Source organism: Leptinotarsa decemlineata, unplaced genomic scaffold (genome assembly GCF_025532065.1).
Source record: "Leptinotarsa decemlineata unplaced genomic scaffold, Ldec_3_MD MMD2_tig00026328_RagTag_RagTag, whole genome shotgun sequence".
In the NCBI taxonomy this organism is placed as follows: Eukaryota; Metazoa; Arthropoda; class Insecta; order Coleoptera; family Chrysomelidae; genus Leptinotarsa; species Leptinotarsa decemlineata.
In genome coordinates, this window is record NW_027412688.1 from 20664508 (window position 1) to 20680575 (window position 16068).

The 16068-nt window shown below is 34.5% G+C and overlaps 2 protein-coding genes across 2 annotated transcripts; one reads left to right on the forward strand and one right to left on the reverse strand.

Annotated features, from left to right (window-relative positions):
* The first annotated feature begins 1708 nt into the window (after positions 1–1708).
* On the forward strand, positions 1709–11549 carry LOC111513337 (GILT-like protein 1). Its single transcript, XM_023169538.2, has 4 exons — positions 1709–1866; positions 2349–2489; positions 6366–6539; positions 11234–11549. Exons 1-4 carry the CDS (start codon positions 1816–1818, stop codon positions 11477–11479), a joined length of 612 nt encoding a protein of 203 aa, XP_023025306.1. The 5' UTR covers positions 1709–1815; the 3' UTR covers positions 11480–11549.
* Positions 11550–11568: 19 nt separating this feature from the next.
* Positions 11569–15805, reverse strand: LOC141485623 (uncharacterized). Its single transcript, XM_074182655.1, has 3 exons — positions 15341–15805; positions 13889–15030; positions 11569–11625 (listed from the first exon to the last, which is right to left on the reverse strand). The coding sequence occupies exons 1-3, from the start codon at positions 15651–15653 to the stop codon at positions 11569–11571; spliced, it is 1512 nt and encodes a 503-aa protein (XP_074038756.1). The 5' UTR covers positions 15654–15805.
* Between the last annotated feature and the right edge of the window lie 263 nt (positions 15806–16068).

Sequence of the window (16068 nt, forward strand, 5' to 3'; positions counted from 1 at the left end):
AGCTCCAGGAAGAAGACCCAGTATCCACCTAGAGGAACCCATTGAGGAAGAAATTGAGTTAAGCTCAAATAAAACATTTGCTTGACTGAAAGTTGCAGCACCGCATCAACTTTCTTTTCAAGGGGGAAGTTGTTATATTAGAAAAATCAATGCACCCTTTGTCCAAGGATTGCACCATAATAAACAAACATTGCATCAGCCACTACGCAGTTACCCAGGAAATGACTCAGCATATTCAGCACATTTCCAAGGTTTTTCTAGAACATTCGAAGAAACGCATATCTACATCAGCAGTTCCTGATCCTATAAATATGGGAAAACAAGAGGACGCCTCATTCTTGAACACTTTCGCGACTATCCAAGTTCGTCGATGTCTTGAATCATTATTTAATCAAATTCTTGAACACTTTCGCGACTATCCAAGTTCGTCGATGTCTTGAATCATTATTTAATCAAATTCTTGAACACTTTCGCGACTATCCAAGTTCGTCGATGTCTTGAATCATTATTTAATCAAATTCTTGAATCACTTCGCGACTATCCAAGTTCGTCGAAATCTTGAATCATATTTTGTAACATTTTATACTTTATTGTAAATATTATATTCAATAAAGTTTGTTTTTAAAAATATAAATTCAGTGTGAACCACATAACATATATATATATATATATATATATATATATATACTCTGTTGTTATCGAAACAGCAATAAAACTGATATTACAAATATTTCAAACTCATAAATATTTACTTACGGGTGACAAAACCACGTGCACCAAGTAAAAAAAAAACGCCCATACATCAACGATAACTGTCTTCAACTGGCGCGTATTCAAACACCTTTCGATAGATTCGAGCAACGCTGAACGGATTCCGAAATTTTACGAATGTACCAACCAACCCCGGTCTCCCCTACACATATGACTGACTTTCAAATCATTGGATACTCTTCGTTTTCCATCGCTAGATTATGAATGAATAGAAGTGGAGATTCCAACCATTCAGGACATGCTTTCATTACATATTATGGTCTGCTGGTATATGGTTAACTCCAGCAGATTTGATTTGGATTCAATTTTTTTACAGTTAATCGAAGGTCCTGTATATAGTATATAGACAAGGAGTTGCCAGAAGACTTGCCAGAAGCTGAATAAGTGAATAAGGCCAGATCTTTGTATATAGACATACTGTAGCGTGTAGTCAACTTGTATTTTTCGATTGAGGCATAATAATAACACTCTTTTTTATACTTAAGTGTGTCTGTTACTTACCTTCGATACCAATAATTGATGGTTTGACTTAATTTCTATAATAATTAAAAAAAAAATAATTTGGATACACTCATTTATTGCAGAAATAAACAGCAAGATATCTGAATACTTTCATTGCTCATTTTGAGTGGTTAAAAAATAATTGCAATTTTCTCTCTGCTGTGAAATCATCAAAAACCATTTTTGTATATGTCATTCTGAATCCAATGGATTAACGCTCATATTTGATGAAGATATTCAACACGAATTTCAATTTGTGTATTAGACTAGTATGATCAAATAAGGTAATGTTGTTATTCGTCTCTGAAGTAATTTCGAGATGATTTGTATTATTTCCATATTTTATCTGATATACTTCAATATATTCTGAAATGCTTGCGTGGAAAGATTATCTCCGAATCGTTTCATTGGCCAGACGGAGCTATAAAATATCTAGTACCTGAGGCACAGTTCAACCCTGAGGTAATTGTTGTACAATTGCATCATCAGATCTGTTATTTGACTTTCTTTTTTATACTTCAGAATAATTTGGGGCGTTTAAATATGTTGTGGTTTCTATTTACTTTGTCAGCATTGTTTGTTACTGGAAATTATGTGAGTAGTTTTGAAATATCATTGTCATTTCGTGAATAATATTTCCGAATGTGAGTTAGGCTTGATTGTAATATACAATTCAGAAATGTATGTGGTCGTGTATTGACTTTAGCCTAAAGTAGATTATATGTTAGAAATCGAACGTCAAGAAATAACTTCTTGGTTACTGCTGGCTCTTAATTTTTGAGTGGTGTCGTTTATATGGGGGCACATTTCAACTCAGCTATAAACAACAGAGGAATATATGTTTTGGAAGTAGTGGGCTGGACTGGAAAAAAAATATTTGAAAATTTTTGGATACAGTCAACAATTTGTTCAATTTGATTATATTTTCAATCATGGTTGATCTGCTGCTTTCTTGTGATGGAATATTTTGCGACTGTGGATTTTCATTGAACCAGGATGAAAATGGATTTTTAACATCTGCTTAAAAGCCAGGTTTTTTTTAATTAGACGCAGTTTTTAACATTTCGTTGTTTCAGGCAAACACTGTGAACGTATCGGTATACTATGAGGGCCTCTGCCCATTTTCCGTACAGTTTTTCAAAGAACAGTTCAATCCATCTTACGACGAACTTGAATCCATCATGAACCTCGACTTGGTACCTTTTGGAAAGGCAAATGTGAGTAAACACTTGTTCACTATATCATAATGATTTTTCTATAATCATAATATAGCCCACAATTGAACTAATAATAATAACCTTCGACAAAATTCACTCAGTCAAGAAAATGTTCACAACCATCGATTGTATCCGACACCAGAAAACAAAAATGCGACTTAAATGTTGAAAGTCATCCACTATATAAACCAAAGCAACACAATCACAATCTTTTTCATCACGTATATCACATCTATTTGTGAGACCGTTTGAATTTATTTTGTCACCCGATAATTCAAATTTTAATAACTGCCAAAATATCAGTTTGAATTGTATGATGTAAAAGGGCAATATAATGTGTCCATACAGGACTTTTCTTGAATTTGAATCTATTTTATCACCCGATAATTCAAATTTTAATAACTGCCAAAATATCAGTTTGAATTGTATGATGTAAAAGGGCAATATAATGTGTCCATACAGAACTTTTCTATACACATACAAAGAAGAACCAATATGCAATGGATTGTTTTGTTTCATCTCAAAAGGTTCAGTCTGCGTTTTCAATGAAAGTTATTATTTGAAACTTTGAAATTGGTGCACTGAACCACCACTGATGCACATCCGACTCAACTCCTCATGCATGATGATGTCATATATCAATGAATTCACATGAAACACTTATAAATCATACACGTAAACCTTTCTCTTAGATCACACCATTCAGTGGTGGAAACCGTATGAAAATCCATTCAGCAGAGACAGCCAGACAGATATACAGACGTGGCGGGAAGGGGGAAGACATTTCATTTTATATTTAATGAACATTTTTTTGGATCACTATAATGCCCCACGGTACAATAGAATGACGTAATGTTTACACTCGCTCATCTTCACTAATGTATACAAATCAACGAACATTATTGAAAGAAGATCAATGAGCAGAAACACAGAAAAGAGTGTGTTATTTGGACTAGCTAGGCTGTGTAACTGAATTCACTCAGAGTTCTCTGAATCTTTCATACACGTATTTAGGGGTACTCAGAGTATTACTTAGCAACTGTTTCTCAATCATGTGATCATTCACTGCTACATTGTGCATACTCGCCTCAGGTAAGTTTATGAACGCAACCCCAAACGCAATCACAAAGCCAGTCTCCAAGTATGCCTACTCATTTTTTGAAGTATTTATATAATGGAATTGGCCAATTTTTGATTGAAATTCATTGCTAACGTATTCAAAAAACACTTTACTGTTTACAGTAGAGACACGCCTGAAAAAGCCATTGTGTGGCGAAACACGTGTTGCGTTTTTGTAAAATTGTTTAGTGAAAATCTCACAACAAAGTGTTTTATCAATAAACGAAGTATTCATTTTTGAAGTGGGGCGAAAGAGGTATGAGTATTATGAGTATGAAGTCGTTTTTCTATTTTTGAACAATTTTCAAAAATGGTTGCTTCAACGTTATTTGATCTTCAAGATTATTAATCCCAGTTGATAGATTATACTCTCCTGAAAATTGAATATTTGTTTATAAGCGCTCCAGATCGGCGATTCACCAAAAAAATAGGAAGAAAATGGCAGAATTACTTCAAAGTGAAAGTTCATTCGATGAATTCAGGTAAAATTTATTTTAAAAATTTGGAAATTGGGTGGTTCAATTTTAGTTCCTTGAAAGTCGATTCTAGTTTGTGTTAAAATTATTTAGAATACTCAGAAGCAAGAAAATCTTTTTGTAGTACGTTGAAACATTAATTTCAATGAAAAACGTGTTATTCTTGTCATATTATATGTCAATCGGTAAATTTTCGTTATCTGGACACCCGGCGATTTTGAAAAAATTTTTGACTGTACTTACGTATTTTGATGCGTAGATTACGAAAAAAGCGGCGCTCTCCCTTATTTAAAAAGTTATGGCCCTTCAAAGTTCAGAAAAGGGCAACTTTTCAGCCTTCTTTTTCATTAAATAAACTATTTAAAAACACAAGCATTTATTCACTAGGTCACCTTTACACCTTATTCCTCCTTCTTTAACACTTTTCACTTCAATAATCAATATTTTTCTTATAAAAATATTAAAAATTTACGGAGCTGCTTTTTGGTTACATATCACTGTATTTTACGTTTTTAAGGTTAATGATATGGTTGGTACGACTGATGCAGTCCATATTCCTGAAGTAAAGTTTTTCATAAGAAAAATGTTGATTATTGAAGTGAAAAGTGTTAAATAAGGAGGAAAGGATGATGGACGGAAGAACCTCCTATTAGAAAATAATTGTTGACGAAAATATTTTTTTCTATACCGGGTTTCAATGCACATTATAAAGTGACGGACAGAATCAAATGCAACTTTTTGTGATTTTCAGTTCCTCCAATTTCAGCTCAATTTACGTGTTGATGTCAGTTTATGTTACTTGAATGGATAAGAAGGATCCTTTTTTGATGAACAATCATTAGTATTCTGTCTTATTGTTGAAAAGTGGGGATCCTTTCAGGTTTTTCTTGCCTTGGTTATGATGTCAGTTGTCAAATTAATCATACAATGAACTCTTTTCTACAAATACATCGTCCACTGTCTTCATCTAAAGTACATGATTTATGAAATTTTGCATGAAACCTCATTCCTCTGGGTTTATGTATTATTGAGCTACTGCTGGCTATGGTAGTACTACGAAAAGCTATATTGTCTGTCTGATATATCAGTTGGTAATAGGAATGATTGTCGTCAATATCTGCCACCAACGTGAGGAATATGTCATGCAGGAACTGTTTCAATGAAACAGTTCCTGCATGAATGGTTCGTAAAAAATCAGTAGCAGATACCGAATCAACATTCTGTGGAGATCTGAATCACACGTTTTTTCAACAGAAAAGAATACCATTCAGGCCCAGATACATTAACTCTGAACTGAAATGAAGAGTAATTGTTCCTTTTCTTCTATACCTAGTTTCATGAGTACGATATTTTGCTTGTTTGAAGTGAAAACCATGAAAGATGGGTAGATCTGTATCCTGTCAAAAAAATAACATTTGAATTTTCTGACTTATCAATAGCAGTTCTTTTGACAATCAGGTTATATCAGTTGTGTGTTTGGTTATGATCCCATTATTTCCGAATTATGTTATAAGAATGACTATAAATTTGATCTCTTTTTGCTGGTTGAGATGAAGTGTTCTTGTTTCATAGTAATTGGTTTCTGAAAATTTAAAAAGGAACTTGATGTCAACAAAGTTCTCAAATCGATTCAAATCCATATGAAACAAAGTAATATTTTGAATCGGTTTGAAGTTCTGGCAATGTAACCACCTGTTACATCCGTTAGTCCCTTCAGACATACACACCGATTCTAAGTATGACATTACTGAAAATAAATACCTCTGTCTGTACCTGACTTCTCACTTTACGTTGATCACTATGAAAAACAACTCTATGACTGAACGAAAGAAGATGAGCACTTGTTGACATCAACTTGTATACTCAACCGTAACATAAATAAACTGTAGTCTGCTCAGAGAAATTCCGGATCTGTGAAAATAGAAATTTTAAATAATTGGTATGTTACAATCTACAATTGAAAATAGGCAAAAAGGTTTCTTTTGTGGTCAGATTCTCTCGCAAACAATATAAAATTAAAAGTGGTAAAATGGAATAGTACACGTTTTACAAACTGAATAAACAGATCACACCGTTGCTATTAAGATAATACAAAATAAAAAAGACAAATCAGCTTTGTCATTTATGCTCAAAAGGCGATTCAAGATCAATCTAAATGAATTTTGTATTCAAAATGAACAGTACAACATTCGATATTTTTTTTTTCAATATTAGACGCAAAATGTTTTACTTTACAAAAACCGTAATTATTGTTATTCAATTCATATGGAATATATTTTAGATCACGGAGGAAGATGGAAAATTGAGTTTCACATGTCAACATGGGCCGGCTGAGTGTTACGGAAGTAAGGTACATTCTTGTGCTCTAGATTTGGCCCAAGGAGATCAAGGAATAAGATTCGTAATGTGTTCGATGGCATCTCCGGATGCTACTGCTGACGAATTTTCGAAAAAGGTAATAAATAGCATGTCATATAATTGAATATTTCTTGTTAAACATGTTCCGAAACTATAAACCAATTTATTAACCATCTGTCTCAGTGAATTATTTTTTACTATCAAGAGAATATAAGGAACATTTGAATATTTCAATATCTTCCTATAGTTTCGAAATCAAAGAATGATTTGAGTCTGTGAATAAATTCATCATGAACAGTAATTATTTTGAATTCAAAGTATTCAAAAATTATATGTCGATATTGTTGATGAGTTACTGGTCTTCTGTATATAATTATCTAAATCTAAAGAAATTAACTTTAAACGTTCAAGCCAGTCTCGATATACCTACACAGTAGGTTGAATGGACTTACGCTTATCAGAAAACAACTACTTACCTGGCTAATACCACGAAGGGCATGGGATTATATCCGACAGGCGTCTTGCACTGACGAGGGGCTAATGAGCCCAAAATCGGTCTGCAAGGGAGCCCGTTCCAAAATTGAAGGTCGACTCTTTCAGTTGTATTGCCAATTGCATATGCAGAAAATTCCTACACTGACGCTTGTCAGATATAATCCAACGCCCTTCGTGGTATTAGCCAGGGGGTAGTTGTTTTATGATATGCGTCAGTCCATTCAACCTACTCTGTAGGTATATCGAGACTGGCTTGAACATTTAAAGTTCATTTGATTCACTCGGAATCGGTCCCTATAATGAATCACCAAGAAATCCATTGCTGAAGATGATTTCAGGAGTAAAAATTATTCTCGAAAAGTGTCAAAATTTTTACGTTTGAGCCGCCCAACCGTGAATTCATTATTGCGAGATGAAAGGATTTCAGTAGCATTTGATGTATCTTCGTTTCCAAGTTTTCCTATACGAAAAACCATTGAATATTTAAGGAATCTTCTAAGGGTTGATCGTCTCCATGGAGAAGTGATCGAAGAGCACATACCACTAACGAAAATATGTAAGAAACAGAATTGATTTCAGTTTGACAACTGTTCCTGAAGGCAGCATGAAGGCACGACAATGAAAAACCCACTCTCCTCTTCCAACACAAATCTGTTCATAAGCAGATTTGAATTGTAAGCGATAGAGGCGTTTTATTAGTTCCCACTGAGTGGGGCTGATGTATTCACGAATTTTGACACAAGAAATCTTATGTAAAGGACTTTGTTCCAACTCCCTGAACATTGGGTTTATACACTGAAGACGTAAAAAGTCCTCCCCCAATAACTTTGGTATAAAAATATTGTGGTCACGTGGCCTAGTGTCTACAGGGCACCATCAACTTTTTTTTAATGTAAATGGAGATCACGTGGCTGCTGGTTTTGAAGGCCTTTTGATTCTCTATCCAACATAGCTGTGATTGTGAAAATCAGCGAAGCTGCTTCATTCTGACAAGCGATTGAAATTCGCTTCAAATATTTAACAAACGAATTATTTCAACTATTAATTTCAACAGATTTCAACTCCGTTACTGATTCTGGTTAAAACATGTTTTTTTTTTTGTGGTAAAACAGGTGCGCATATTATTGGTATTTTAAAATGTGGTTTTTATACAGTTTTCTACACATTAGTTACTTTGCTGGAGACTCCAAATAGCGATTCATTTCAATGTCAGTCTGATATTGATGTAAATCATATCGATACTTCAAACAGTTTTCATAGGTTTCAGCTTCTCTTTATAATTTTCAAATGACTCGTCCCCATCCTATTGAAGAAAAACCGAAGCAATTTCAATTCACGCTGAAGCTAGAAGTTTCATAAAAACATCAAATCGACTTTCTGACAGCTGTTGTTAATAATCCGTAACAAACAACAAAAACGGTAGCCACGGATTGTGGCGTATTTACGACCACTGTGCAAAAATATCTTTGAAAACATAAATTTCACTCATTTAAAATAAAAATACTGCATCAATTAACAGAATACGATCCGGATAGTTTCTGAGGTCATGTCTGACCGCATAACCCAAAATCCCGGTTACATTAACTCTTTTTGTTTTATTGATGAAAGTACGTTTTTTCAAAATGGAACAGTAAATAGACAGACTGTGTGTTATTGGTCAGACATAAATCCGCACGTTTTTCGAGAGTGTCATACTGAAACTCCAGAGATCAACGTATTGGCTAGTATTTTGGGTCACCATATCATAGGTCCAATATTTATGGCAGAAAATGTAACTAGGCAACTGTATTCGAATATACTTCTAAATCGAATTCATCACAGTATTCAAGAAGTAGTTGGGGCAAAAACCAAATGAATTTACCATGGATGTCACCTTTCAACAAGATGATGCACCCTGTCACTACTACAGACCTGTCCGGAAATGGCTTAACGAGATTTTTTCGGGACGGTGGATAAGCCAAAGTGGCCACATTGAATGGTCAACTAGGTCACCCGATATGACACCCATGGACTTTTTTCTGTGGGGGTACATAGAATCTAAGGTATGCGTCACGCAGCCATAGTCACACCAGGAACTTATGGATCGAATAACAGATGTGTGTTACAGTATTACCCCGGAAACATTTTCTAACGTTCCAAATGAATTCCAAAACAGACTTTTTTTCTGTCAAGAAGTGAACGGTGAACATTTCGAGCACTTGTTAAAATAGTTGAAATTGTTACTGTGAATTTTGTTGCAATTGAAAGTTATTTAGGTGTTTAATTTATTTTCAACATATTTGAAAAAAAATTCAAACGCTCGCTTGTCAGTTTGAAACGGCTCGGCCGATTTTCACGAATACAGCAGTGTTGGATAGATACTCGCAAGCATTCAAAACAAAAAAAAGTTGATGGTGGTCTCTTGACACTAGGCCACGTGATAACAGTCATTCTTATGACAAAGAGTAGTAAAAGTAGTAACATTTTACCTGAATTCTACTAGACTTCGATAGTTTGTTCTGTTCAAAAGTTAAGGGGGGGAGGACTTTTCACGTCCTCACTGTATAGTAAATTGTAAACAACAGCGAGCCCGTTAGTAGTGCGCCCGAGTCACGACCAGAAGGTCGTGAGTTCGATTCCAGCTTGGATCAGATATTTTTCTCAAGAGAATTTACCTAGTTGAAGCTGGGATAATTCTGCAACATTATATGGCTGACGGATTGCGAATAGCAATGATGCTCCCTAGGTGGCTAGGGGAATTATTAACATTGCTTACCCAGGACACGAGGCTAATGAGGCTAATGACATGCCGATGACATCCGAAAAAAACGAGCTACTGTTCAGAAATGTCTTGGTGACTGGAAGTAACCATGGTGCAGAAATTGATGACTATAGAAAAAATACCAGAACTTTCAGAGAAATAGCAGATAAATCACATCTTTGTCCACAACAAAAAGTTGTAGAAATTTTCAAAAATACGTTGTTTCAAAGTTGATTGTCCTTCCGTATAAACCTAAATAAACTAAGGAAAAAGAAGGAATTTTTGAGAAGTTGAACGTAAAAGTAACCTCCAAAACTGTTTGGTCACTTCAACTAATGTTAGATTGGGCTGAGCTAGGTTAGGAGAATGGTGAACTACCATAGATGTTCAATGCTTTCGAAAGTCTGGAAATAGCAAAGTATGGCATAAGAACTGTGAATATTGACAAAAACCCTATTTTGAAATCTTTGATGTGTCTCTGAAAGTTCATCTTGTTAGATATATAGACTAGTTTGAGAATGAAGAAACAGTATAATTCATCTCCTGATGACGTCAACTTGATTGGTGAAACACTCGTCAATAAGAGTGTGCAGTTCTTGTGTTTCGAAACACTCCTCCTTTCGGATTGATTTCACATCGGAGGTTTCAGTATTGAATATTGAGTTTGTGGGGTGGGTATTTATCACCATTTTCCCCTCATGAATCCGCGTGCAGCAGGATTCGAATTTAATGACAAAATACACAAAGAACAATGAGTTCTATATAAACTCATTCAAAATGACTGTAGTAGCACTCATCAAGACCATCAAGATAAGGAAAATCGACCTCTACAGCTACCAAGTGAAGAGATGCAACTATCAGAGAAGGTTAAATATCAGGGAGTGATACTAAATCTCGACATATTAAAATGGAATATGGAGGTGGAAGTTACACAAGGCAGACATACTTGTGGAAAGCCATCTGAACTGGACAGGATATATTCTGGCTATACCCTATAGTCCTTACAACCATGATAAGATATGCGTCTTTGTTGTTCAAAGAAGAAACAAACTCAACAGGGTTACAAGACTCACTTGTTTGTGAATAACGTGAACAAATAAAATCACACCAACAGTTGTATTGGATCCTCCTTTACGTCTTGCAATAATAACCAGCTATACTGTCATCAAAATCTACAAATCTACAAATTAGTATAGGGACAAGGAACTATCCTTGAGAGTGATAGTAAATCAAATTCAACAATCGATCTGTTTCAGAAATTTTCAAAAATAGAGTTAATTCCGGTAATGATTAAGTTATGCGTTACTTTATGGGCGTACTATATCCTGCATTTCAAATTTTGCTTCAACCCTGAGACTGTCTAGTGTTCGTATTTCACCTCAGTCAACATTATCCATCCTGGCAGTTACTATCAGCAGAATGATGAACATAATAGGATGTAGAAGGAAGAGTTGCAGAATCTTGGTTTTCATTTTTTGTCATGAGTTAATTCACTCCTCAACAGTACTTGAATCGCAATATTCAATATACCTTGTTATCATTATTTTTTTTTTCAGTGTGCAGAAGATAACAATATCAGTTGGGATGACATACAAAACTGTTTAAAATCCGGAAAAGCCGATGAGTTGCTTGCTGCAAATGGCAAAAAAACGTATTCTTTGAAACCAAAACTGGCTCACGTGCCGACAGTAGTATTGGACAACAATTTTCAAGAAATACTCAGCACTATCGCCAGAAATTCCTTCGAGAGTTTCGTAAACTTCATCTGGGATGACACTAAATGTTATTGGTGCAATAAATAGCAATTTTATGTTTAAATTTATTTTCGGAGGTTTCCAGTTCAACTGCAGTAAATAAACTTTTTGAAGATTATGTTTCTCAGTTGAATAGTTCAGGTATCCAATAATTTTTCTGATAAAGGTTGGTTGGAGAATATGATACATTTTTTCTAAAAAAAACAATAGTTTAATAGTTTTCTTGCCGACGTTTCGAATTTTATTGAATTCTTCTTCAGGGCTCTGTAACAATGAATTTTCATGAATATACGTTTTTTCTTTGAAAACCTAACTTCCACATTCAAAATTGACTATTTTGAATTGAGCTGACAAATCTCAATTCGACGTGAGAATATATATTGAATTCACGAATTCACACGTTAGCAGAGAAAAATTGATGCAGCTTCAAGCCAGTTTTTGACTCCAATAAACTTGGACTAGTAATTTCTGAAAACCTGGACCTTGTGATTTCTGAAAAGACATCTCTAGAGGGTTGTCCATGAAGCTTTGTTTTTTTTCTTTCGAAATAATTGATTGGTAACAAGTTACCAATTTTGAGTATGTCAATATATTCGAATATATACAGAAATAGTAGAGGCTGATTTCCTTTTTCAATCAACACGCTTTTATTAGCTTTTCACTCTTATGTTTGCTTGTAACCGACTTCTTTGCACTCGATTTTGACTAACTTTAAACGGACGGATTTTTCAAAAACTTTTCACACTTATGAAGAATCGGTGACAATACAATAATTTCATAAGTTTATCTCATTATTCTGATCACGATCGCCAGAAAGCTCTGTAACGCCAGCGAAGCAAAGTACGAAAATCGCATTTACAAAATGACAAAATTAGGTACTTTTTAGGTGCTTTTTAGGTACCGAAGTCAAAAATTATGCTCTGTAACTTTCACCGCAACTCAATACTCAAAGTTGCGTTACTAGCAGTATGTGATGCTAGCAACGCAATGAAAATAATAATGAAATAATGAATGTTAAGGAAACACATAAGGTGCTAATTAAGTGCTAAACGGTTAGGATCGTAAAATTTTCCAATTAATAAACAGAAGCTTCCAATTTCGCTAAACAACATATCTAAGGATCTGGTCTCTCGAAAACGAGGACGAATGCTCAATCAGTTATAAACTGAGCGTGGTAATAGGCGCAAGAAATTAAGATGAAAACGACCGTGAATAAGCGAAAAAAAAAATTCGGGATACTTGAATTGAGAAAAAAATTACCAATATACAATAAAGTCTTGGAATGCTCGTGAACTCATACATAGACAATCAAAATTGAGTGCTAATTGAGTGCTCACTAGATATTCATAGTAAACCTAGATTCTAACCTAGACTCATGGTAGTGAGAAAATACCATGAAAACTCAGTACATCAGTCATGGTGGTTATCGGGTCCAGAAGCCGCATAGGTATTATGGAATCAAGGTTTACTATAAATATCTAGTGAGCACCTAATCAGCACTTTTTTCTAATGCCCCCATTATATTGAGAAAATACCATAAAGACTCAGTACATCAGACATGGTGGTTTTCAGGTCCATGAGCCCCATAGCCATTATAGAATCTAGGTTTACTATGATTATCTAGTGAGCACTCAAATAGCACTTTATTTTGATTGTCTATGTATTAGTTTGTAGCAATTAAATTTTCGCTACTTTACTTTGTTAATTCTAGAAGTTTTTCTGTAGAGACCTATGGTAGTATAGTTGCTTGCCTACCATCAATTCGGACAAGTCTCTTAGATCAGATGTCCAATCACAGCTTACTTACTATACAGCTGAAACATTCTCGGCGGCACCTTTGAAGTCGCAGTCTACGAGTAAGCGAGACAGAAGTATTGCTTTCTCTGTCGCACAGAGGGGAAAAGTCAGGGCCTGATTAAAATGATTATTTATTTAAGTAAAATTTTTAATTTCTGCCTGACAGGATCGGATTATGATTTTTTGAATCTTAATTTTAATATTACGATAAAACTAGGTTTGTATTTGGAGTTAATAAGGATTATTAAAAAATACATTACTCAAACTGATTTGGAAAATAATAAAATTTCGTTGTTATAGATTAAAAGATCTGGTGTGGGCCGACAAGGAGCGATTTATAAAATTATGGTCAGAATAATTACGATATTAGAGTTGTTATCTGTAACTTTACGAAAAGAAGAGTGATTTATGAAAGTCGTTGATTGTGCAATAATGTTGTTCCTAAGGATTTAGCTTTAGCTATTCTTCTTGAATGCTAGGTCATTATTAAGATCCTTTCTCAGCTAGCAAAATAATTAAGATTTTCGCGTCTGAATTTTAATGTTCGACAGAGTACTTACAATTTTGCATTTCTGCTTCTGCAGGAAGGGAACCAAATCTAATATAAAAACTCATACCTACATGAACTGAGTAACTAAATACTTGGGTGGCAAGTTTTACCTTCATTTTTTGGAAACTAGTGGGATAAATATGAGAATCGGTTAATTTAGGTGCTGCTTCAACAGGTAATTTTTTATCTAACTCATAGAAGTCTTTAATATATTGCCACGAAATTTTTTTACCATTAACATAGAAGTCATATGCCATCAACATATTTCTCATAGCTTCTATAATATGTGACACATCAAAGATGAAAAAGAGATACTGGTTTTCTAAATAAAAACCAGTATTTTCTGGAGATATTTTTAAAATATTTGACAATTTGATATTGTTGGAACCCATATCACAAGTAACTGCACAAACATTTAATCCCACATTTTTTAATTTTTGCACAGCTTCATTTAATAGGTTATGTAATAGGTTAGCAGGACAAGAAGTATTACATAAAAAATATGCTATTGGCTGTTTCCATTCGGAATAAATTCCTCTGACCATAAATACACTGGCAGTTAAAGTTGGTTTGAAAATTTTCTCCCCTGTATCACCCATTGCTAGCCCAATGATATAATCTTGATTACGCTCATAAAATAAATTGGCTTTTATGGACATTTCATCGAAGCACAATAAGCAATATTTGCTTTGGGCCTGAAAACTGTCAATCTTTTTTTTTAATAAAATGAAGAACTCGGGATTATCTAACCCTGGTCCTATCCTAACTGCTCTGATTTCTTTTAGCAAACTGTTAGGCGAGGGAAGGCTATATTTAGCCATCAAGTATTTTTTATACACTCGGGGACCAGCAAAATATATTGACAGACATTCAATTTTTAACTCTTTGCTATAACGTCTACCCTTTGGATGTTTATTCGCCTGTGATACTTGCATATTAACACATTTTGCAGTGTCTGGATTGCAAAATTTGAATGTTAGGGACATATATTCCTCCAAAGATATATTGTCTAAGTCATTAATTTTTTGACTCTCAAGTACCTGAACTCTTTCTCGTAAATATTTGTTTTCGGCAGTTATGGACTTGATGTGCTGTCTGTATTTAACCTTCCTTGGGGTATCGAAGGATAAATTGGCTGACGTTTGGCTAGAATTTGGAGATGTCAAAGGAGGAGTAACTGTGATTGGACTCACGGCGATTTCATGTTGAACCTCGGTTTTTAGTTCGGTTTCAACTACATTTGTCTGGTTAGCTGCAAAAATACATTTTATTTAACAAATAAAAAACAACTTAGGGGAATATGTACTCTTAAGCAAGGAACAATTTATTTCGTAGATTTTTTTATACAGGGCGGAACAAAAACTTTAACAAAACTTGACATGTACAGATATCATGCGATTTTTAGCTCATTTTAAAAGGTTAAAAAATCAAAAGGTTTTAGTCTTTTAATAGTGGGACAATTAAAATGAAAGCACTGTACAGTTGTTTTTGGTTCACCCTTCGTTTCGCCTTGTATACAAAACATTAAGCTTTATTTTAAATTAAGAAACTATTTTTAATACCTGAATCAAATAGTGGAGGTGGAACCCCGCCTGGAACTATAACATTGTCATCTAGAAGTAGTATTTTTGCAGGAAGTTGCAAGGGCGGTGCACTATACGAATGATCAGTTCTGGAAGTACCCTCGAGAGACGGGAATAGGGTAGGAATTGCAGTGGTTACTAATCGTATATGAAAGTGACTAGTGAACATCCTCTCTTCAAAATGGATTTCACATATCGAGTAACTTCGATGTAAGTCGATTAGTTTTCCGAACAGGTCCTCGCGATTGGCTTTCATTGCCCATATTCTGGCTCTGTAAATAAATAAAAACATTTTTAAACAACACCTCTATTTAGGGTGTCCCAGATAAGAATGAACTCTACAGGGATCTCATAAACGATTAGAGCTAAAGAGATGTTCAAATTAGGAAAAGTTGCGCCTCACTGAACCCTGCCGGATGATGTTTTAAAATTTGGAAAATTCTCATTACTACCGAAGATATTTGGGAAAAACCGAAAATTCCAATTTCATTATTATCTTTTTCTGATAATTTAAAACAATAAAACAAAATAAATTTCACGTTTCATAGCCACTTTTTAACCCAACGTTTTCTTCCTCCGCAGTCATCATCAAATATTCGGTTTTTCCCAAAATATTTTCGGAAGTATTCGAAATCATACTGCAGGGTTTAGTGGGGCCCAACTTTTTCCTAACTTAAACAACTTTGTAGCCCTAATGGTTTACGAGA